Source organism: Nelusetta ayraudi, unplaced genomic scaffold, assembly GCF_046127955.1.
Source record: "Nelusetta ayraudi isolate G7.1 ecotype Tasmania unplaced genomic scaffold, CSIRO-AGI_Nayr_v1 ptg000013l, whole genome shotgun sequence".
Classification (NCBI taxonomy): Eukaryota; Metazoa; Chordata; class Actinopteri; order Tetraodontiformes; family Monacanthidae; genus Nelusetta; species Nelusetta ayraudi.
In genome coordinates, this window is record NW_027466063.1 from 876,072 (window position 1) to 897,500 (window position 21,429).

General features: G+C 43.0%; 4 protein-coding genes across 12 annotated transcripts in view; 2 read left to right on the forward strand and 2 right to left on the reverse strand.

Moving 5' to 3' along the window:
- The first annotated feature begins 859 nt into the window (after positions 1-859).
- On the forward strand, positions 860-3,944 carry uox (urate oxidase). The gene is made up of 8 exons (XM_076022619.1): positions 860-1,017; positions 1,506-1,718; positions 2,077-2,193; positions 2,326-2,404; positions 2,768-2,954; positions 3,091-3,214; positions 3,375-3,458; positions 3,535-3,944. The coding sequence occupies exons 1-8, from the start codon at positions 997-999 to the stop codon at positions 3,607-3,609; spliced, it is 900 nt and encodes a 299-aa protein (XP_075878734.1). The 5' UTR covers positions 860-996; the 3' UTR covers positions 3,610-3,944.
- Positions 3,718-6,318, reverse strand: samd13 (sterile alpha motif domain containing 13). Of its 3 annotated transcripts, XM_076022623.1 has the most exons (5): positions 6,139-6,307; positions 5,657-5,776; positions 4,935-4,977; positions 4,732-4,843; positions 3,718-4,629 (listed from the first exon to the last, which is right to left on the reverse strand). In XM_076022623.1, the coding sequence occupies exons 2-5, from the start codon at positions 5,682-5,684 to the stop codon at positions 4,486-4,488; spliced, it is 327 nt and encodes a 108-aa protein (XP_075878738.1). In that variant the 5' UTR covers positions 5,685-5,776; positions 6,139-6,307; the 3' UTR covers positions 3,718-4,485. The 3 variants fall into 3 exon arrangements, with proteins under 3 accessions (XP_075878738.1, XP_075878736.1, XP_075878737.1); XM_076022621.1 differs by having other exon boundaries at positions 3,718-4,843; positions 6,139-6,318; XM_076022622.1 differs by lacking the exon at positions 6,139-6,307 and adding an exon at positions 5,906-6,130 and having other exon boundaries at positions 3,718-4,843.
- A 131-nt stretch (positions 6,319-6,449) lies between these two features.
- Positions 6,450-19,003, reverse strand: prkacba (protein kinase, cAMP-dependent, catalytic, beta a). 2 transcript variants are annotated; one of them, XM_076022633.1, is made up of 10 exons: positions 18,611-19,003; positions 14,329-14,390; positions 13,888-14,016; positions 13,266-13,364; positions 13,035-13,117; positions 12,804-12,930; positions 12,510-12,605; positions 10,596-10,718; positions 10,244-10,408; positions 6,450-9,761 (listed from the first exon to the last, which is right to left on the reverse strand). In XM_076022633.1, exons 1-10 carry the CDS (start codon positions 18,654-18,656, stop codon positions 9,636-9,638), a joined length of 1,056 nt encoding a protein of 351 aa, XP_075878748.1. In that variant the 5' UTR covers positions 18,657-19,003; the 3' UTR covers positions 6,450-9,635. The 2 variants fall into 2 exon arrangements, with proteins under 2 accessions (XP_075878748.1, XP_075878747.1); XM_076022632.1 differs by lacking the exon at positions 18,611-19,003 and adding an exon at positions 16,112-16,528.
- A 1,345-nt stretch (positions 19,004-20,348) lies between these two features.
- Positions 20,349-21,429, forward strand: part of ttll7 (tubulin tyrosine ligase-like family, member 7) — a 67,582-nt gene continuing 66,501 nt past the window's right edge. For 5 of the 6 annotated variants that reach the window (XM_076022627.1, XM_076022631.1, XM_076022630.1 and 2 more), the window contains exon 1: positions 20,349-20,992. The gene's annotated coding sequence lies outside the window, so the exon portion shown is untranslated. The remainder of the gene's footprint in view (positions 20,993-21,429) is intronic. The other variant, XM_076022626.1, reaches the window with a different exon arrangement.

The following is a 21,429-nucleotide window of genomic DNA, read 5'->3' on the forward strand; positions in this document are numbered from 1 at the left end:
TGGATGCATCCTTGATGGGTTTTTGTGAGTCCACCGTAGGTTTGAGACCCTCTCATCAGGGCACCTCATAGCTGTAGGGGCATCGTTGCACACACGCGCTTTGATGAGCAACAAAGGTGCTCATCACTGAGTTCCACACCAGTGAAAAGCAGAAATGAGACAAATAGTGAATGCGCTTTGTGGATTTATTTAAATCAGATTCGAGCAGGTGTCAGAGCAGGTGTGACTTTTGCATGACACCACTGCTCAGGGTGCCTGATCTGTATCTTGCTGTTTGTCCCTTGACCCATTTTGTGTTAAGCAACTCAGATGTACACATTCTTCATTGACACGTGCCTGTAGACATTACCCATAAGAAACCCTGTCTGCTGGCTCAGGCTATCTTAAAGTTTGATTTCACACATCCCCTAACCCCAAACTACAGTGTGTGCCAGTCAGTTGTCACTGACAGCCGTTTAGAAAGCCCAATTTTGACTTGGAGTGATTTGCACTGTTTGCAGTGTTAACATTAAGGATGCTTGTGTTTCTAGATCGCCTAATAAAGCGTAACTGAAAGTAACAGCAGCATGAGTTGTACATGGAATGTAGCAAGCCCAATGACACACACACACACACACACACACACAGACAACTAAATACTACATATCAACTCTTTGTAGCACAATAATAAAACTCCTGTTTTCTACTTAAAATCCTGCATTGTACATTTACACCTGGTTAATAGGTCATTATTTTGCAAAGATACAACAGATTTGCACTGCCCCAGTATATTGTGCCTGCATTGGTGTGTGCACCCGCGCAGGCGTAGAATATTGGCTGTCTGTGGCCACTCGAAAAACAGGTTGAAACAGGTAAACCCACTGATCATCCAATCAAGGGCAGGGAAGGGTTTTAACAACCCTCTGGACTGAATTCAGACACTCCTGACGGCACTGGGAGTGAGGGCACCTCAGGCAACAGGTTGAGTGCAAGGGGGAGAAAGGAGAAGAGATAATCATGTCGACCACTGCAGAGAAGGTAAACGGTTTTTATCTTTTGCAAGCAGGACTTGTGAGCTCACAGAGGTTATTCAAACCAGCCAGGAGTTTCTGTCAATTTAGGAAAGAATGACAGTGTTGCCAGCGAAAAACAGACAGCGTCTTTTACTTTGAAATTTAACTCTTGTTATGAGGATTATTATTATCATGTATTTGTACTTGATTTACATGATTTTTTTGATATTTTTTTAAAAAATAAATAACGTACACATCTTGCTTCATCCACTTTTGTCTTTTGGTTCCTTTATTTTTTATTTTCATATTTTGTATTATCACCCAAATACATACTGCCATCAGACCTGCAGACCTGCAGACTTGCAGATCTGTGCTTGCAGCTTCAAAACAGTACAACAAACTAACACAAACGCATGCTTCAAGATTAGTTCAAACAAATCAAAGCAGTCTGCTAATCACATAGAAAATCCGATCTGTTGAGTTGTCTAGCGCCGTGCCTGTGGTTGTGTGCAGAACGTGGAGTTTGTGAACACTGGCTACGGCAAAAACACGGTGAAGGTGCTGGTTATCCGGAGACAGGGGAGCCGCCACTCCATTATCGAGCTGAAGGCTGACGTCGAGCTCACGCTCAGGTCCCGCAAGGATTACCTGCAGGGAGACAACTCGGACATCATCCCCACCGACACCATCAAGAACACCGTCCATTGCCTGGCCAAGCTCAAGGGGGTAAGGAGAAGAGTGGCACATTCATTACATACAGGAAGAGAGGAACCTGTATTTCTTGATTCTGGAAATACTTTGTGAACAAAGCTGAGAATTAGGTCAAGCATCTGTTTTAACACTCTTCAGATGTAACAATTATGTATTATATATCAGTTACTAATGGTTAGGCCATTTCAGTTCATTGACTTAACTCTGGAAATCCTGTTCTAATACTGTGCCTCAAACACAGCTTGTCAGGAACGATAATAAGGCAACAAACAAATTCCTTAAACACATGTCTATTCTTGTCAAGATCATCAAAGCTCATTTTAGCCAACGCCTGTGACTCTTTTGTGTCTTCATATTCCACTTGTGTGTTCAGGTGAAGACCATAGAGCAATTCTCCCTCGATCTTTGTAACCATTTCCTGACCTCTTTCAACCATGTGCTGAGGGCCAAAGTTCACATGGAGGAGGCTCCATGGAGAAGGCTGGAGAAGGTAAAATTAGCTAAACCTAAATCTCCACCAAAGTCAAAAATAAAATAAAATAAATCCCCAAAAAAGTGAGGAGCAAAATGTTTAACTGGTGTGTGTGTGTGTGTGTGTGTGTGTGTGTGTGTATTTCTTTAGAATGGAGTAGAGCATGCTCATGCATTTATCTACAGCCCAGAGTCCTGTCGCTTTTGTGATGTTGAGCAGGATCTTGGTGGTGAGAAAAAAAACTACAGCATTTCAAAATGTAATATTTTGTATGCAAAATTTTATGTTAACATATTTCAATCTAAAGAAGATAGAAGACACTGCCCATCTGGTGTAGAGGTGTTGGATTTTTACAATGAATTTGACAGAAATCATATAAAAATTGTTTTGATATGTAGGCCTGTCATCCTGGGACGTAATTGGGAGTGCTGGGATCAAAAGCTTACTTCAAACTTACTTCAATACAGAGAAGAAAAAGCCTCAAGAGGCACAAAAAGCACAAAGATTTGTCGGATTTTGTTTCAGAGGTCTGACCATGGCGCCTGATCAAAAGATGTCTCAAATTCTACCTAAACTCTGCGGTCTGACACAGGAATTCCTGAGGTTCACAGCGGGCTGAAAAACATGACAGTGCTGAAAACCACCCAGTCCGGCTTCGAGGGTTTCTTCCGAGACCGCTTCACCACTCTGCAGGAAGCCAAGGACCGGTGCTTCTGCACCTCTGTCTACGCTAGGTGGCGCTACAGCAGGGCTCAGAATGTCAACTTTGATGCTGCCTGGTAATACACGATTGAAAAAGTCATCATATCTGATAGTAATTGTATGAAGTCGTAATTGTACAAACCTCTTTCACATTCAATGCGTCTCAAATCTACATGCTGTAATTTTCTCATTATGTTCTCATTGTCTCTATAGGGATAGAGTAAAAGAGACAATCATTGAGAAGTTTGCTGGCCCCTATGATTGTGGAGAGTATTCCCCAAGTGTGCAGAAAACACTTTACGATACACAAGTTCTGGTGCTGGATAGAATTCCCGAAGTAAGTGACAGAATAAAAATAGTTAATGTTGATGAACTATTCTTGAATCCTCAGCCAACCTCGCCTGAGGTGCAACTATAATTTTCATCTGTGAACGGTCGCAACAATCTACACGCAAGCTCATTTGGAAATGCTTGGCTCTGAACAATTTGTCTTCTAGGTGGATGAAATTGAGGTTGTTATGCCAAACCAGCATTACATCACCATTGACATGACGAAAATGGGACTTCAAAATAAAGACGAAGTGAGTCGTGTTGTTGAGGCCTTAAACGAAAGCGCCCACACAAATGACAGCCTTACTGACATCATTTCCCACACAGGTTCTTCTCCCCCTGGATAACCCCTCGGGCAACATCACAGGAACAGTGCGCAGGAAACAGCGAGCAAAGCTGTGAGGAAACAATAACGGCGCTCATATTCCATAATAAAAAAAAACCTGCTAAATATTCATTGTCAGAAGAAATGTAACCGAGTCAAAAGAATAAAAGTCAAAGAAACAAACGTTGTTCTTTGGTGAGGAAAAAGCACCGTTTATTGCAAATTTCTGAATCAAATATTCCAAGTCCATTGCAATGATGGATGGATATCAGTCATACAAACTTCAAAACAGTTGCCTGTGAGACAATGCTGAAAGCACCACAGATAGGAAACATCATGACAATATGTATATACACATATTTTTCAGTGCGGAGAGTGCAAGGTGGTTGGTTGGCTCATTGTGATTGTGGGGGGGCGTGGGGAACAAAGAAAACACGTCAATGTTACATGCCAAGAATGACCCCTGGATTGAGCTGCACAGAGCATTAAAAACTGCAGAATAATTTAGGTAAAGAACACACACATATGTTTCATTTTATATACAAATACTTTTTTTTTTTTAAACCAACATGGGTCAATTCATTCACATGTGCAAACATTTATGTACATACACACAAGTCATAACTCTGTCCGTATCTCCTCCTTTTTTTTTTTTAAATAAAACATTAAAAATACAACTCTCCAGCAGCAGCCTGAAAAACAGCCGAGAGAGCGTAAACAGCTGCGTGGACTCATTGTGCAAGTCTTCGTTCGGGGCCTTGGGGGTGAGAGAGGATCCCTACAGCATATAAAACATACAGCATTCAAGTCCCACTAAGGTGCTGCCACAGTAGCTGGAGGAGTCTTTGTGAAGTGGCAGCTGACTGGGGAGAGAAGGTGAGGGGAGGAGAGGGGAGGGGATCTCCTGACACCATGATTGTCACTGAGGTGAGCCACACCGATGGCCTGTGGCACTATGAGGCGTTGGTCTTCAGGTGCTGGGTTTGCAGCGGCTTCACGTGATACTCGTAGATTTTGAGTGCGGGGCCAAGTTTTATGGACAGTCCGGTGAGGACGTCGTTCCGGGTCATCAGGAGAAGCGACTTGCCATCGATTTCCTGTTGGGTGGAGAGAGGGGGATTTAGACGTCCCGGTTTGCTTGCTGGAGTCGCACGGCGGGTATCGACGGGTATCGCGAACAGGAGAGGAGGCGCTCCTACCTGATCCTGGAAAGCAGTGGCCTGCTCCTCGAACCCTGTCGCTTTGAAGTAGTTGACGACATCTGTGACTCCCCAGTTGGCCGGGTCTGGCAGCTGACCGTTCTCCACGGGGCTGTGGGTGTCAACAGACAGTGGGCTTCACCTTAAAGCATCCGCCTCTGTGAAACAGTTGCGCTATGTGTCGGACGGACATGACGCAATACCTTTTGACATCAACAGAGCCATTTGCTTTGTCTTCCATGCTGGCTGTAAGAGAGGACGTCAATAGTATCAATCACAGCTCTGTCAGGAAGATAAGCTCACCTTTCCTGATCCCAGCTGGGGAAAAGTGCATGTCACAGCAGCTGAGGGAAGATGGACTCAACAAGACGTTACACTACGCTCTGTCGTAGTGGGTGAGAGCGGTTGGTCTCCTAACAGCCAGGACATAATAAGTCCTGTCACAACAAGCTGAACCCTCATAAATTTCCCTTCATGAACTACAATTAATATATCGGGCATGTACAATAATTCTTTTTAAACATAAATATATATAGTTAAACTGCTCTAATACTCGAGTCGCCTCTTCTTTGCAGTGCATTGCTTTTGTTAGTAAAAGTTATGTTTTTTTGTTTGTTTATACCCTCCCCCCACAAACACACAAAAATTAGCTTTTTCGTGCCCCCCCCCATCTTCAGCAACAACGTGAATTCGACAGTGTTTGGCCACAACACCAAAAAGGCTTTCACTGAAACACAGGGACAATAATCTAATCAAAATATAAACATTACAATCTGTTTATGACCAGTTGAGTTATTAAAATGAATGTTTTTCCTGTAGATGTTTAAACAGTTTCAGTTTCTGTATCAAGAGTTTGAGTATAACGTGTATATATATATATATATATATATACGTTATTAAAACTGCCATTAATTAAGTTTCTTACAACCAGTAACGTCGTAGTTCGTTCTCATCAGTTGCCTTCCCTCGATGAACTCAGAGGGTTTGCAGCTCCGACACCATCATTGTTTTCCTTTCGCAGAGGGTCAGTCACTTTGAATGTTGACTGGAACAACGTAAGAACAGAGCGCAGGTGTTTCAAGGAGCATGAACGACCGACACAGCTGAAGAGAAGGGCTAAATGCTGCTGCCGTCAGCTAACTGCAGTGTGTCAAAATGACGACCAAAAACTCACTCAGCTTAGCAGGCTTAGAAATGGCAGGATAGCGACACACGGGCATTGACTTGAGTGGCAACACTCATTAAGTAAAATGAAAAATTGCAGGTCAGAACAGCGAGACGTTTACCGACGCTACGCTCGTATAGTTAGCTTGTTTAATAGTAATCGCCACATCTTCGCATCTCGTATTAAGCTAACAGTAACAGTTAGCTGTGTTCGCTAATACAAAATTGAACAGTTAACGTTACCTTATTTAAGATGACTCCTGCTTGACGGCAACTGTTTCTTCGCGGCAAACGGCAAAATTTATTTTTTTTGAAAAACAACCTTTTCCTGAGATATTGTGCTAAATTCAAAAATGTTTTTAATTTAATAAAATAAAGATTTAATCATGACAACTAGCCTTTCCTCATCGGTTTTGCTTCCTTCACCCACTTCACAGCAAAGGATCATGGGTATTGGAGTTTTTAAAACCACAGTTTCGAGGGAAGCCACCTGCTGTGAGTGTCAGGCTCACGGCATCTCCGAAATGTTCGCCTTGAACGAGACCAAAACCACGTTGTTTAATAAAAAGAGTTTATTATAGTGACATATCACTTCTTACATAAAATTTGCTACAGCAAAGTATATCCCCCTTGCAAACACAAGTCGGTGTGTGTGAACGAAGAAAAAAACAAAAAAACAAAACAAAAACAAAAACAAAAACGTGTCAGCCTTCTAAATGCTGTGCAAAAATTATCCCACAAACTAAGTACAGACACATTTCAGATTACTGATCCCATATTGGCGTGTATGACTAGCTACGAGGAACTCATAACCTGACTTCCTTCAGTCAGGAGCGTGAGGTGGCTCAGGGTGGGATAAGTGCCATCATTTACATCAAATATGACAAACATTATTACACACATGGGGGGGTAGAAACGACACGGAAGAACAGCTGTGGATTTTCCTAAACACTTCCTGGAAAGATTTACACACAGGCAGTTTGGATTGGAACATGCTGAAATCTCGATGTAGCTTTCAAAGTTTGTCCAAAGAAAAGAAAAAGCCATTGATTCTGCTTTTACATTCCTCCTTCTCCCTTTAAGATTGGGAATATCATTTTTTGGTTAAAAAAACAAAACAAAACAAAACAAAAAACGTAATTAAAGGAAGCAAGAATCAATTGAAAATAAAATAAATAAATAATAAAATACCTATTTTTGTGTAGTTGGAAGGGCATTTATTCTAATTGGTAAATATATATATATTTTAATAGAGTTGTATATGCAATAAGGCAAATGGAATAGAAATAAATAATAAATGCACCACTAAAAACGTTTGTTATTTCAACAGTTGGTGCCTCATATACTGACAATTATTTATATTTAAACTTTTGAAATGCAAATTTTAATAGACCTCTCTAATATAAATTAAAAACAAAAAACAAGCATAAACAGTTGTGCCTTTGGACATGAAATGAGAGCTAAATAAAATGTCACACTGCGTGCTCAATACACAAAGATAAATTCAGGAATAGACAAGAATTTACATACATTAACATGAGTACCTTTAAAAAAAAAGAAAAAAAGAAAAAAGAAGCATCAGATCCTCCAAGATCAAAGCTTTCTGATGTTTGACGGATCGCTGAATGGGATCTGATTGGATTGTTTTCTAACACTTGAGCACCACATCAAATGTTGATTAAAAAAAAAAAAACGCACGACAGAATGTTTTAACCAAAAGACAGAATGTTTTCTGGTACCAGTAAATGGGGGAGTGTATAACTGATTCCCGCAAGACCCTGAGTGTCCGCCCTGCAGAAATGTTCTTCAACTCGGGGCTGGATGTGGACGGCAGACGTGAACACAAAGGGAAACACAAGAGTTATCGGATTCGGGGGCTCTTCTAACATCTTAAAGTTCAAAGGGTCAAACGAGAGTACCGTGGTCTCGTGGGTACCGAATCTCTGACACACAATTATAATGATTGCCGAGAGTTAAATACACATGCCGACTCGCTGCGGGCGGGGGGTGGGGGGAGGGGATGAGGAGACTGCGGAGGCGATGACTATATTTCATCAGCAGAGATAGTCCATGTATCTGGAACCATGGGGAGATAATGATGTCTGGTAATAAATCTCTAAACTAAAACTAACTTAACGAGTGTCTAATAAACTAAATAGCTCTTCAATCAGACTCTGTACTGGTGCACTTTAAAATCTTCAACTTGTAACCTTCCTGAATACGCCAGACTCAGCCTGAGCGATGTTTATAAGGAAGAATGAGCAAATATTGCTCCCTCACAGTGTGCAAATTTGATAATAATCAAGAAGAATGATGCCAAGATATTATAAGCTATAGCTGAGGTAAGTATATGTTCCAACCAAGTGCAGACCAAAATGAATGAATACTTTGACGGTTATGATATTTCAGCTGTTTTTCATGGTTAATGAGTTCCCTTTAAATGATGATGCAGAGAAATATGTCATCCAGATAGAATTTTCCTTATTTAAGACATACTGGGATGTGAAAGGTAACAAATGAAAAAAAAAAAAAAAAAGATAAAACAAAGCACAGGTGAGGACACTCGTGGATCTGTTAGCGTGGTGTGACACAGCTGTACAAACGCAATGTGCAAAAAAAAAAAAAGAAATGCAACATTTTAAAAACAAAACAAAAAAACAAATAAGAAGTTATGGCTTCTGTGTGCTCTGCTGAAGCAAGAAAAAAAACAAAAAAACAACCCAAATGGATATAATACTGCCTCACAACTCAGCAACAAGCTTTTAGGAAACAATTCAGTCTTATAGCTATTGAAAAAATGGTGCTTCGTGGACGTGCCAAACACTTCCAAATCTGTACTTGAAAGTAACATCACTTCACATCTTTCAGTAAATATCCCGACTAATCTGAGGTAACAGGTGATGCCTTCTGACAAGATATGGATAATAAAACCAATGCTTGGATTGATTGTTTGAAACAACACCGACATGTACCTGTATCCAACTACCTGTCAGTGCTGTTAGACCTTCAGAAGTAAACTGCCAACTTCTTGGTGGTGCTTGTTTCCCTTTTTGCAAGAAATAAAAATAAAAATCCCTTTGCTTGAATTTTGATCATGCTTGAGTAACAAAAAGTGCCAAGTCTTATGTCTCATATACCTAGGTTCCTATATGCACTAGTACATGATCCTATGAATGATGGCTAATATTTGATGTTAAAGTGATTCGAAAGTAACAAACGCACTCACCTGTGTAACAGATAATTGGCAAAACTCAATGGTCGTAATTCCTCAGAAAGGAAAAAAGAAAGAAAAACAAACCCACGACAATATTTTGTTTTCCCTTTTCCAAAAGCTTCAAAACAAATCATGTGCGATACCACCGCAAACAAGCGATCACTCTTTGGGTGTCTTATTATTTTCACTTCATTTGCAAAAAAAGAATTTGAATTTAAAGGAGAAAAGAGGGAGGCTACAAAACAAAACAAACGAGAACGTGGTCTAGTATTTGTGTGTGTGTGTGTGTGTGTGTTTGTGTTTGTGTGTGTGTGTCGCAGCACAAGGGGTGTCTGCATAATGTGCCTGTGTATAGGTTAGTGCTAACTGCACGCAGAATCATGGCGAGAAGGAACCTCATTCAGCTGTGTGGAATGAAGGAAGGAGGCATTTTGTTTCGATGACGCCTCTGCTCCACCTTAACCCTCCGGAGAGTGCAAATATCCCTAAAAACCACGCGAGCCCTGCTGGGACTCGTGCACACTCACTAGAACTCTGCAAACTCTTTTGCGCACTTTTCTGTTTGCGAGACGTGGATGTCTTCCTCTTCGTAGTCGTCAAAGTTACTCGTGTCTCCCGGTCCTCTGCACTTTGGCAAGAAAGGGGCTTCGACCTGCGGAAGGAGCAGAGGCACCAGCCATCACTCTCCCTCTGATTATTCACTGGAGGGGTTTTGGCAAAAGGCAACCGTTTCTACATGGCAACTATACTCTGTGAAAGTGCAACAAGTTGTGTATTTCTGTGTCAAAACATCAAACGCAATCAAATGTAAGAACTGTAAACGACTTCACTCATTAAAACATTTGTGCTTTTACTGAAGTACGTGCCAGGCTTTTCTCCCAACTGTGTCAAGCTTTTAAAAGATTTTTATTTTGGAAGTGCATTATCATGTAATAAACTAAAAGCCTCACCAGACTTACAAATTTAAGACTGATGAGATGATCTTGTGTTTAAATTAAACTCGTCAGTACTTATTTTCAAGCCTGAAGTGGTTACTGGTTTTACGAGTCAGCATGTCAAATGCAAAAGAAATTGTGGATAGCAACAAGTTTGTGATCTATGCATTTAAAAAAAAAAAAATATATATATATATACCTTTCTCTCATATATGGCAATCCAGTCGGTTGTAGAGAACCACTTGTGATTTTTAATGTCGTTGACGCCGTTCTTCAGGTTTCCAAACCTCTTCGTCAGGTCGACTTGGAGCAGATTTCTCAGCAGATCTTTTAAATCGGAGCTAAAGTGGGATGGAAACCGTACCTGCGCAGATGACGGACGGAACAAATGCAATATTACAACAGATAAATGCCACACACAGTAAAACAAAATAAAATGGAAAAAAAAAAAATAAAAAAAAAAAAAATCCAAATTCCAAAAATTCCAAATTTAACAGCTGAAACAAAGATAATCAAGTTATGAAATGTGAGAATTGATGAGGTGGACTCACTTTGCCGGACACTATCTTTTCGTAAATCTGGATTGGCTGATCGGCGAAAAACGGAGGGTAACCAGCAGCCATTTCATAGATCAGGACTCCCAGCGCCCACCAGTCCACAGCTTTGTTGTAGCCCTGGAGGAGTAACAGAAAGACACAGTGAGAAGCCGATAAGCGCAGAGGCTGAAATTCGGTTATTTTGGGTTACCTTTTAAATGAAACAAACCAGCCCGCAAGTCACAAAACACATGACAAGAGTGATGCACTGCTGACCACTCATCCCAACAGTCTGAAACAGTGCATCCACGACATTGTCCAACCATTGCCTGCCCTCACAGTCCTCCAGCGGCACATTCACCATCTATTTTCTGCTATTATTTCGATTTACGTTTCAGCCTGTCCTTTTACAGCGTTCAAGTCACGTGACTCGGCAATTCAAAATCCATAACAGCTACTGCCGCCCACTTATTGTGATTTAAAATGGGACAGTTGAGTAAAACTTTCACTGAAGTTACCCCCCGGGAGAGACCGGGGTGACATTTTCAAAACCGCACCATCGTTGTTAAGTTTGAGTTTTTTTCCACTCCCAGAGCAAAAGCCTGTTATGGAAAAATACTCTAAGGGTCTGCTGCAGGAGAGGTTGCGCGTTCAGAGATGCAATTCTGTAGAATGTGGTTGAAACTGGTGGTTACGTAATGTTGCCTCTATATGGTCTCCAACCAGTCTGTCCCTTCTCCTCTTAACCCCGGACATCAACGAGGCATTTTCCTCCACACAGCTGCAACTTCACCATGATGAACTGCAACTAGGGAAGCAAATTATCGGTTAATTCATTAATCGATAGTTGATTGAACTTCTTGATTAACGATTAATTGATAAGCGGTGATTTTTCCTGAGAACCTAAATTTTCACGCCAGACTTGAAGCGGGGTGCACCTCCGCGGCCGGCTCGTGCCGCGCAGCGATCGTTTCGGCGTCTGGTCTATTTTCTTTCTAATGCGCGAGCCGCGAGCGAACAAGCCAGAGGACAATGTTTTCCAGCGCTGATAGAACGTAATCAAACACCTTTGCATCAGTACGTGATCTACGCTGCGACTGCCGCCATATTATGACAACGCTCAACGTCATCCCGTGTGGCAGGTAGAAAATGTGATGTTGTCGCATGACTGATGTTGTTGATGTGGTCAATTTCATCAAAACAAGACCCCTGAAACCGCAGCTATTCTCTGCACTCTGTGAGGAGATGGGAGCACAACATGAAGCTGTGTTTGTTTCACAGGGAAGCCAGGATGGTGGATGTTACAAAAGTGGTTTGCCAAAAAAAAAGTGATTTGCACAGCAACAAAGTGATAGGAGTATTCTTGTTTAAAAAGTAATGTTCAGGATTTGATGTCACAAAGAGTGATTTGCTAAAGTTGTTTATTTGGACAAAATAAATGATTTCATAAATGAAGAGAAAATTTTTCTTCCTCCAAGGTGGGGTGTGACAGAGAAAGTTTGAGAACCACTGTCCTAATGCCATGCAAGTCTATGGGGTGAAAAGTCAACTTTGTCCTAGAGACATGGGGCCACTTGCAGGTTCATGGGGATCCCTCAAGACACAGCCACGTCAAATTTGGGGCTTCTAATTTTCTTCCTCCAAGGTGGGGCGTGACAGAGAAAGTTTGAGAACCACTGGTCTAACGTGACCCATTTTCACATTAGAGAAACACCCTAAACATTTATCCTCTAACTTTAATCAATTAAATTCTTAATATCTCTAACTACAACCAAGTTCACCATGTTCAAAGCCACCTAAACTCCTTTTTCCTCGCCATTCTGATACTCAATGTTGACATGAATTCAAGTAAGAACCCCAAAGGAAGCACAGTGGCACATGCCTGGATCTCAAAAAATTGCGTTCTTTGTCGTGAGTTCAGGGATTTACCTTGCTGAGGATAATTTCTGGAGCCAGGTACTCAGGAGTTCCACACAATGTCCAAGTCCGACCTTTTACTCTTTTAGCAAAGCCGAAGTCCGTCACCTGAAGACAGAAAAACGCCAGTGTGAAAAGCTGACATCGGCTCCATATGCTGCAGTTCAGAACCCCACAGCGTCTGCATTCTGTCTTTGCGTCGTCACTCCAATCGAACTTGCATTGATCCAAACAGAGACGGATGTGTTGTACTCACTGGTTTGCGTCTTATTGAGGAAGTAACCGTTCAAATCATGGACTCTGTACCTGAATATAACCTTGCTGATCTATGAGCAGGTTTTCGGGCTTCAGGTCTCTGTAGATGAGGTCCAAAGAGTGAAGGTACTCGAAGGTGAGTATGATTTGAGCTGCATAAAACCTGGCGTGGTGTTCGCTGAAACACGGGGAGGGTGAGGAGAGTTAGACCACGAGAGCGGAGACCACGAGTCTCTCCACGTACAGCTTCCTCTAAACCACAGTGCATGAACGGTGGTATACCTGAACCTTCCAATACGTCTGAGGTGTGAGAACATTTCTCCACCGGGCACGTACTCCATCACCATGTAGAGGTTTGAGTTGTCCTACAAGGCAGAAGCAAAGGGGATTTTATTTCTAGCATAGGCCTGATTACAACACAGACTTCTTCTTAAAGAATTACTGTTAAACCGTGAAAGCGCTGGAGGCTGTGCGGAGGTTAATGGTTGACGAGGGGTGGATGACGGCACGTACCTTGAAAGAGTACTCCAATCTGACGAGGAAGGGGAAAGAGACGGCCTGTAGTATTCTCTTCTCGTTTAATGTGTGTTCTATCTGCTTCAACTTCACAACCTGAAGAAAAAAGACAAAAAAAACAAAACCTTCAGGCACTTGGAATGTATATGTAACTGATGCAAAGAAAGTCAGTCCTTCCTCCGTCACAGGGCAGGACACAGGCACTTAGTCTAGTGACATCAACACCAACCACTGGCCAACCCATCCTCGTTCAAGAAAAATATAGTTCTTTTTTTTTCTTTTTAGGTAAGAGAAAATAAAAAGGGACAAGTGCCAGTAAACTCTGAAGATTGGAAAAGTAACACTGTGTAATTTGAAGCAAGAGAGTGTGGCTAAAAAGCAGATCTCTGAGGTCACACTAACCCCCAGACTCTCACATCAGCATCAGACGCTCAAAAGCACAGTGTTCGGCGCCTCTGAGGTTTTTATTTTGACGATAACTCATCGCTTGAGAGGAAACGTTCCATTTCCTTTTATGAGACGAGCCACGATAATGTAGTTACAGCGTTTGTCAAGCACACTGCAGACAAAACACATCTGATCTTTAAATAAAATATGCGCATATCATCACCAAACTCACTTTTTGTTTGTCTAGGATCTTCATTGCGTAGAATTGGTTGGTTTCTTTGTGTTTGACGAGCATGACTCGCCCAAAGGACCCGGTGCCCAGAGTCTTGAACCTATCGAAGTCATCCAGGCCCGTTGTGCTCTGACAGAATTGGAGACACACACACACACACACACACACACACACACACACACACACACACACACACACACACACACACACACACACACACACACACACACACACACACAGATGACTGAGGCCCTCATATTCGATGAACAGGTCTGGCAGAGAAGTCTTTAGAAGACACGCTGCTTCTTCTTTCGTAGTGACACAGCACAGTGAGGCAATCAGCTGTCATTCAAGTTCAACAAGAAATAGCACAGCACCGCCATACAACAAGTGTGGGGTGTTGAGGGAGATTTAAGGTTTGGACATTAAAAAAAAACCAACCTGTTGTGGACACTCCCATTTTCTTAAAAAATCTTCTTTGGCTTTAGCTAAGAACTCTTTCACTAGAGAAGGAAAGAAAGGGGGAGAAAAAGACACTTGTTTAGAAAACGGTCAGTGTGGCACTTGCACGGGGCAGGGAAACGTGTTGACGGACATAATACACTGGGGCACTTTAACGTGTTCAGGAAAATAAAGGCAGTTTACACATTCAAGGGAGAAGCGGAAAGGTCAGGCAAATGTCAAGTACTGGGGATGCAGGGCTATACTAGAACAAAAGGGCAAAACCGACTAATTTCCTAAATAATAAGAAAAAACCAACAACTCAAAAATCACACGTCTGGGGCAGAAGAAATTCTAAATAAAGTGATGCAAAGAGCTCTTGTGGATTTGAAAGGATTTGGCCAATTTGTAGCTATTGTGCATCCCTTTTTTGTGGGAAATTAGAAGTTAACGGAGAAAGAGGGGAAAGGGAGAGGGGAGAGGGAAAACAACACACAAATGCAGACATAACTGAGAAAACGGTGCAGGCATTAGACACACGGTGTGTTTCTGAGGCCACAGCAGACAGGAGGCGTCCAGAGTCACAGAGTCAACAGCAGAGTATCTGATGTCTGCCTGGTTATATCATGCTCAGCGTGCTCCCGCTGGTCCAAGCTCACCTCTGGCCCTCAAGGACCATTTAATCCGTAGGGTATCTGTAGTTGGCCAACAATTTAAAAAAACAAACAAAAAAAACAAACAAAAAAAAAACTCAAGCTTTGCGATGTGTATAAATTTGTATAGGATGGTTGAATTGTGGTGAGCAGAGGAGGAGAAAAAAAACAAACTCTCTGTGACTGAGGACGCCCCGGTTGAGTATGTGAGCGTACCAAATATCTCTACAGTTCACCAAGGGTTGGCAGGAACATTCACCCACATGGATGGAAGTGATGGAGAAGAGAAAGAGAGGAAGAAACATTCATGAAGTCTGCAGAAACGAGGACATCTGAGATTCCAGTGGATTAAAACACAGCGGACGACAACAATGACGCTGGAGAGGACGACGTCAGGAATCGAACCGATGCTTCGGTCAGAATAATGAGAAAAAAAAACAAAAAAAAACACCTGTAACAAAAAACGTAGATAGTGTATATAAATGTACATCACACAATCCATAAGTCATTTTTTTTTTTGTATTTATCGCCCACATCTCACTTCACTTGACTATGACTAACTTTCAATTTTGAGACTAGTTTCTATACCAAGAGAGAGACCAAGCGCCATCAAATACCATACAAATAAAGGAAAAGTACACATAATGATACATTTGATTATTATCCAAGCAAACAAACAAAAAAAGCACAGAAAGATGATAGGACACAAACATTAAGATGGTCTGAGGGAGGGAAGCGCCCGTCGGACAAAGAGCTGTGGCCCCGGCTGCGTGTATTGATCCCCCCCCCCCTCTGTGCACGAGACGCCGTGTGAGAACTGCGAATGTGAGCGTGATGAGGAAGGTGAGGGGAGCTTCGACGACGGGTTGAGGTTGTGAAACTCAGACTGAGGATTTAAGTCCTGTCATCTGATCCAAAAAAAGAAACAAAAAACAAAATGAAGAAAAAAAAAAAAGTAGTGTCAGCAGAGGAAAACATACAAAGTCTCGACGGACCCTTTAGAGAGACCCGCGAATGGTCCTTATTGGCCGTCTAGCCTGCGGAGAGCCGAGCGCGCAGGCTGAGACCCGCTCACGGCTGCAGTGGGCGGCCAACATATTTTAAGCGTGAAGGCAAAACACGGCACTTACTCAACTTATCCCACATGACGGTGAACTCAGAAATCCGAGGCTGCTCACTGTCTTGGCCTCGGTGCTCCACGCTGTTCTTGCAGTATTTCTGGAAAATGCGGCTGGCGAAGTTACCCTGGGCCATTATTTATTCTGATTTTTTTTTTTCTCCCACGGACGGATCTGTTGATATGCGCGGGGGGCTCGCGGGCGAAGTTACCGTTTGCAGGCTTTGGAGACCAGGGGAGGGACTCACAGCTTCCTGTACTCAGCCAAGTGCGCTGCAATGCTCGGGTAACCGCACAAAGCGAGGCTTCCTGTTTGAGAGCTCCCATCTCACTCACAGCAACGTCTCTGCCTGTGTTTGTCTGCGAGTGTGCGTGCGTGTGTGTCTGTGAGAGTGTGTGTGTGTGTGTGTGTTTTGGGAGGATCACTGGGAAACATTTGTTTATGTCCAGTGCCAAACGGCAGCAATGTTTTGACAAAGGTTTGATATACGAGGTGAACAAGCATTTCTTTTTCTTTCCCCCCTCTGCATAACATTCTGTCAAAAGCATTGCACAGTTGCGGGTGCATTCAGGGTGCTGATAAGGAAACTAGTTTGCAACACCCACAGGGGAGGGGGTGGGGTGTTATCATGCTCTCTGGTGGTTCCGTTCAACAATGCACCTCTTCATCAGGTCGTTCTCTGTGACATCTCTGAAGAAAAACAAACAAACAAACAAACAAAAAAAAAAAACAAACAACCCCAATTCTACTCTAAAAGTGGGCGTGTCTAGACGGTGCATTACTTGTGAGGCGCTTCATAAAATAAAACTTAAGCGTTGATAAATAGAAACAGACGGCTGAAGGGCTCTGCTATGCACTCTGCCTAAAAAAGTTATATATATGCACACACACACACACACACACACACACACACACACACACACACACACACACACACACACACACACACACACACACACGGTAAAAATAAACAAAAGACTGGGCGACGTGATGCCAGTGAGCAAAGCAGGTCAAGATCAGTGCAGCAGACTCCAGGCTATGGCACGGTTTAGTGGATTACCACGGGCATTATACGTGCAAAACGCAACCCGGAACACAAACAAGTGCTTCCCTCGGGACGGATGGAGCACTTAAAGGGATAGTTCGCCCAAAAATTGAAATGTCACACGAGAGCCCCGTGTGTACGCGCTCCCAGGGGTGAAGCGTGCATGCGACTTCGCAGGAAACCGCTTCGGACTACGTGACATAATAAACAAATGGGGGGAAAAAATTACTCAAGACTCGTCTGCGCAAACACGAACGCACTAGTAATGGTCAGGAGGCGACCATGTTTATGCGTTAAAAAGTGGGACGTTAAAGTTGCCGCGTAATTTTGCCACTTCGGGTGACACGACCACCACCACAGGGATGGAGTGAGACACTGTGTTTTGTCACCTGAACGCGGCCACCCACCGCTGGCTTCTGCAGCATTGACATTGGGCGGAATTCGTCCCCACATTTGAATCTAGAAAGTGGTGGGCGGTAAAAAAATAAATAAATATATATATATATATATATATGTGTATATATATATATATATATATATATATATATATATATATAAAGTGAAATCCCAGTCCAATACGAAGAAGCATTCTGTAAACCTGCTACTCAACAGGTGCTGCTAGGAGGGCGGATGGGTTATCAAGTGCTTTGATTTATTTGCAAGATCAAACCAGCATCTATCTGGGTGCCCGAATCACATTAAGAGGTGGATTCCTTGCAATTTGAATATTTACGGTGAGGTTTAATTTGCAGTGTTAATTGGCCTATATAAGTGTCGTATAAAGCAGGAAATACAGCTGGAAACGATTGATGGCATTTGATTTATCTATCATTATCATTCAACAGTTACAATGACTGTGGATCACATGTAGCAGCATCCTGGTCGTCTGTTATGAACCTGTTGTTAGCTGTAACTAGGCCTTGCACCGCAGCTCCACTACAAGCCTGTGTTTGCTGATGCTATCTGGCTCCAGGCAACCGATATTAGCTTTTTGCAAATTAAACATGGCGCCAAGAGAAAATCCATTTGAGTTTCCAGACGTCGTGTATAATTTAAGGTGTCGCCTTTGTTTTTCCACTCCGTTCTTTAATCCGACACAAATTGCTTATGGTAATGCTTCGACAAGGTGATGAAGGACCATTGCCACTTGCGTGCTCCCGTGTCGCCATCGGTAACAAGCTAGCCGCATCATCCGTGACACTGTTTCTAAGCGAGATGTGCAAGCGGGAATCATTGCGAGGGAGCCGAACACACCTTGTGAAAAAAAAAAAAAAAAAAAAAAAAAAAAGCCCCTACCAAAGATGGTGCTTTTACTGCGCTCGGCGATCCCGTGCCTTATAACGTCCCCGACAGTGCACTACAACTGCTAAAGGGCTTCTCTCCCCTCCTCCCCGTAACTGCAAGCTCATGGTGTACTGAAGCTAACGCGACACGACGAGCGCGGCCAGTTGTGTTGCTTTGCTCACCGCTTTCTTGCTCGTTGCCTTTCTTGGCAGTCGCTGCGTTTCCCATCGTATGAAGACCGGGCGATGCACAGCTGGCTGGGAGCGGTGATGGTGGCGGAGAGCTAACAGGGGGTCCTCCGTTAGCTGGCTAGCTAGCAAATGTCAGCCTGTGTTAGCTGGCTGACTGAGAACAACATTAACGACGGCGTTTCCTCGTCGTTGACGGAACCTCGACGTGCTTGCAGCGCTCGACTCGTCTTTATTTACAGTGTCCTTTATCGTTCAAGTACGCCTCCGCTGGAATGAAAACATGATCCAGACTTTTCACCTCTGCCTGCTGTCGTTTGGTGCTGCGTTCGCGTGGCGTGGGAATAATACCCGCCGCGAGACGTTCGCTGCTCCGATCAACATGAGCGAGCCGTGCAATGCGTAATTCCCGGAAACACTTGAATGCAGCAGACGGTATATTTCAGCGAGCGGACGTGAGACGTGACGTTATCAAGTGTGTTTTGAAGTAGGCTTACAGCGTTGCATTTTTACAAAACACAGCGGAGCAGAGGTGGTACTACATTGTTGCACGCCAGGTGTTTAATTCATTTATTTCGTCCATTTGAAATAAATGAATGACAAATGTTTTGCCGTGTTTATTTGAAAGACAGACGTTTCAGAGGCCTCTTTCCAAGAATATATTGACGGAAACTATACTTTTTTTTAAAGTTTGACACACTTCGTTATAACACAGCTAAACTAATGTCTCCGGATATTCACCCACCGTTTTAAGAGGCTGTCGCTGTCGCTAAACAGCTAACACATGTTTGCATAAAACAGATCAAATACAGTAATCCAAACCAGGGCAGTGACGGGAAACAACCCTCGGTTGTAAAACATTGACGTGTGCCGGTTTTAATGGCTTCTGGGCGGGTCACACCCACAGTTGGCGTTGTTCTTTTAGCACCATGGACAGCGACACGGTTGCCATGGAGCTCCCCTGTGTTTGGTTCAGTAAAATTCTTGAGGAAGACACGTACCCAAACAAAAGGTATAAATAAATTAGTAGTTTACAATTTCACGTTGGGCAAAACAATGCTGCTCGTTGCACACACACACACACACACACACACACACACACACACACACACACACACACACGCACACACACACACACCACACACATATCCTGCAGTCCACTGAGTGTCACACACACACACACACACACACACACACACACACACACACACACACACACACACACACACGCCGATGGAAGATTGAAAATGCAAACTTCAGCACCCCGGCCGCCGCACGCCACACACTCACTGAGTGAATGGTTTTGCCCGTTGACTCGCTCCGGAGTGTTATGTCGAATTTCGTGCACCCGCTGGCAATGGCTCCTCGCGGGAGCTGGAAACGAAAGGAACACAGGGGCACATTTCTGTGTGTAACACCTTTTTTCTCGGAATTCTGAGTTTTCATTTAGAATTTTGACCTTTTTCTCAGAATTCTGACAAAAAAGTGCGGTGACACGTTTTCTATAATTATAGAAATAATTTACAATTTTTGGATTTAAGCGACTTTTTGAGCGTTTCGGGGTGTCTCGGGAGAAGCCATTTTCATCATCGACTCTCACTGATGAACGAATACATCCACGCTCCCGTTTTACTTCTACAGATCTCAAGCAAAAATAGATTTTATAGGTTTTTGTCGTCACCACACTGACACTGACAGTTTGCGCAAAATCACCTCTCTGTATGACGCTCAAAATGATATAAAAAGTGGACATGCTTTACTTAAATTATAAACAATTTTCTGTATTTTAAAACACCGACAATTGCCGCGTGATGTACCCAAATTTGAACTCTCAGAAGGCAAGATTATAAACAGTTTTCTCTATTTTAAAACGCTGACACATGCCACCTGATCTACCTAAATTTGAACTCTCGTAAGGAAGCAATGCTACTAAACATTTTTACGTCTAACTAAAGATTTCTGAACTGTAAGTATTTTTTTTTCTGCTGTCAAGAATCCACAAATTGTTTGTTTTATATCTTGATATTTGTTGGGCTTCGTTTTGGACGGTTTCCGCTTTGCCTCTGCGCGCTTCCGCCAGGTGCGAGCACTTCTCAGCGGGAATGCCGAATACGACATAACACCTCCTTAGCGCACGAGAGGTCCACAAGACACTGATTTTTTTTTTTTTTTTTTTTTTTTTTTTTTTTTTTAGGGGGGTCCGTCAACCCACGTCTTTAAGTAGTAACGTCATCACACGCCACAAACACCACCGTAGTCTTTAAAATAGTCTCAGGACGATTCCCCAATAAGAAGCTGTCCTTTCCCCATTCATGAGGACGACCGTGTCGCTCGGATGAGACCGACCGAGGAGCTGCACTGCCCGGGATAAATAAGGTAACGGCAACGGGCTACTTTGCTCTTGCCTCTCCATCCTTTGCTAGGTAGCGAGGCTAAAGCTAAGCCGATGAGTATGCCGGGGTCATTGCTTTTCGCGTGATTTGTCAGACAGCGGAATTAAACCCAGAAAAGATTTTCATTACGGCGCTCAGGGTGCAAGCGAAATGCATTAAAATGTCAGTGTTGCTTTCCCCCTTTTTAAAAAAATCAAAAAAATCAAAAAAAATCATTGTTATCGTTTTAACTGAACGGCAACATCCCCAGATTGTTTCCTCGTTTGATTCCACCTGACCTGTACAAGTGGCTAGCAACCTGCCGCTAGCCACCGCTTGCTAGCGACCAACACAAAGCAGCCATGCACTTTCCACAGTCTCCGTGGCATTTTAGTCCCTGAAAGAGGGGAGAGGAAGCCCGACGTGCGTGCTGAACCGTGC

Bases quoted from the DNA above. Each gene is read 5' to 3' on its own strand.
- uox (XM_076022619.1), top strand. From the start codon at position 997: ATGTCGACCACTGCAGAGAAG. The intron at 2,194-2,325 runs GTAAAATTAGCT...GTATTTCTTTAG, and splicing joins CATGGAGAAGGCTGGAGAAG to AATGGAGTAGAGCATGCTCA. The intron at 2,955-3,090 runs GTAATACACGAT...TTGTCTCTATAG, and splicing joins GTCAACTTTGATGCTGCCTG to GGATAGAGTAAAAGAGACAA.
- samd13 (XM_076022621.1), bottom strand. From the start codon at position 5,684: ATGAGAACGAACTACGACGTTACTGGTT. The intron at 4,978-5,656 runs GTAAGAAACTTA...CCTCTCTTACAG, and splicing joins GAACTACGACGTTACTGGTT to CCAGCATGGAAGACAAAGCA. The intron at 4,844-4,934 runs GTATTGCGTCAT...TGACACCCACAG, and splicing joins GGCTCTGTTGATGTCAAAAG to CCCCGTGGAGAACGGTCAGC.
- prkacba (XM_076022632.1), bottom strand. From the start codon at position 16,235: ATGGCCCAGGGTAACTTCGCCAGCCGCATTTTCCAGAAATACTGCAAG. The intron at 14,391-16,111 runs GTAAGTGCCGTG...TTCCTTCTCTAG, and splicing joins CGTCATGTGGGATAAGTTGA to TGAAAGAGTTCTTAGCTAAA. The intron at 10,409-10,595 runs GTGAGTCCACCT...TCATCTGCGCAG, and splicing joins AAAAGATAGTGTCCGGCAAA to GTACGGTTTCCATCCCACTT.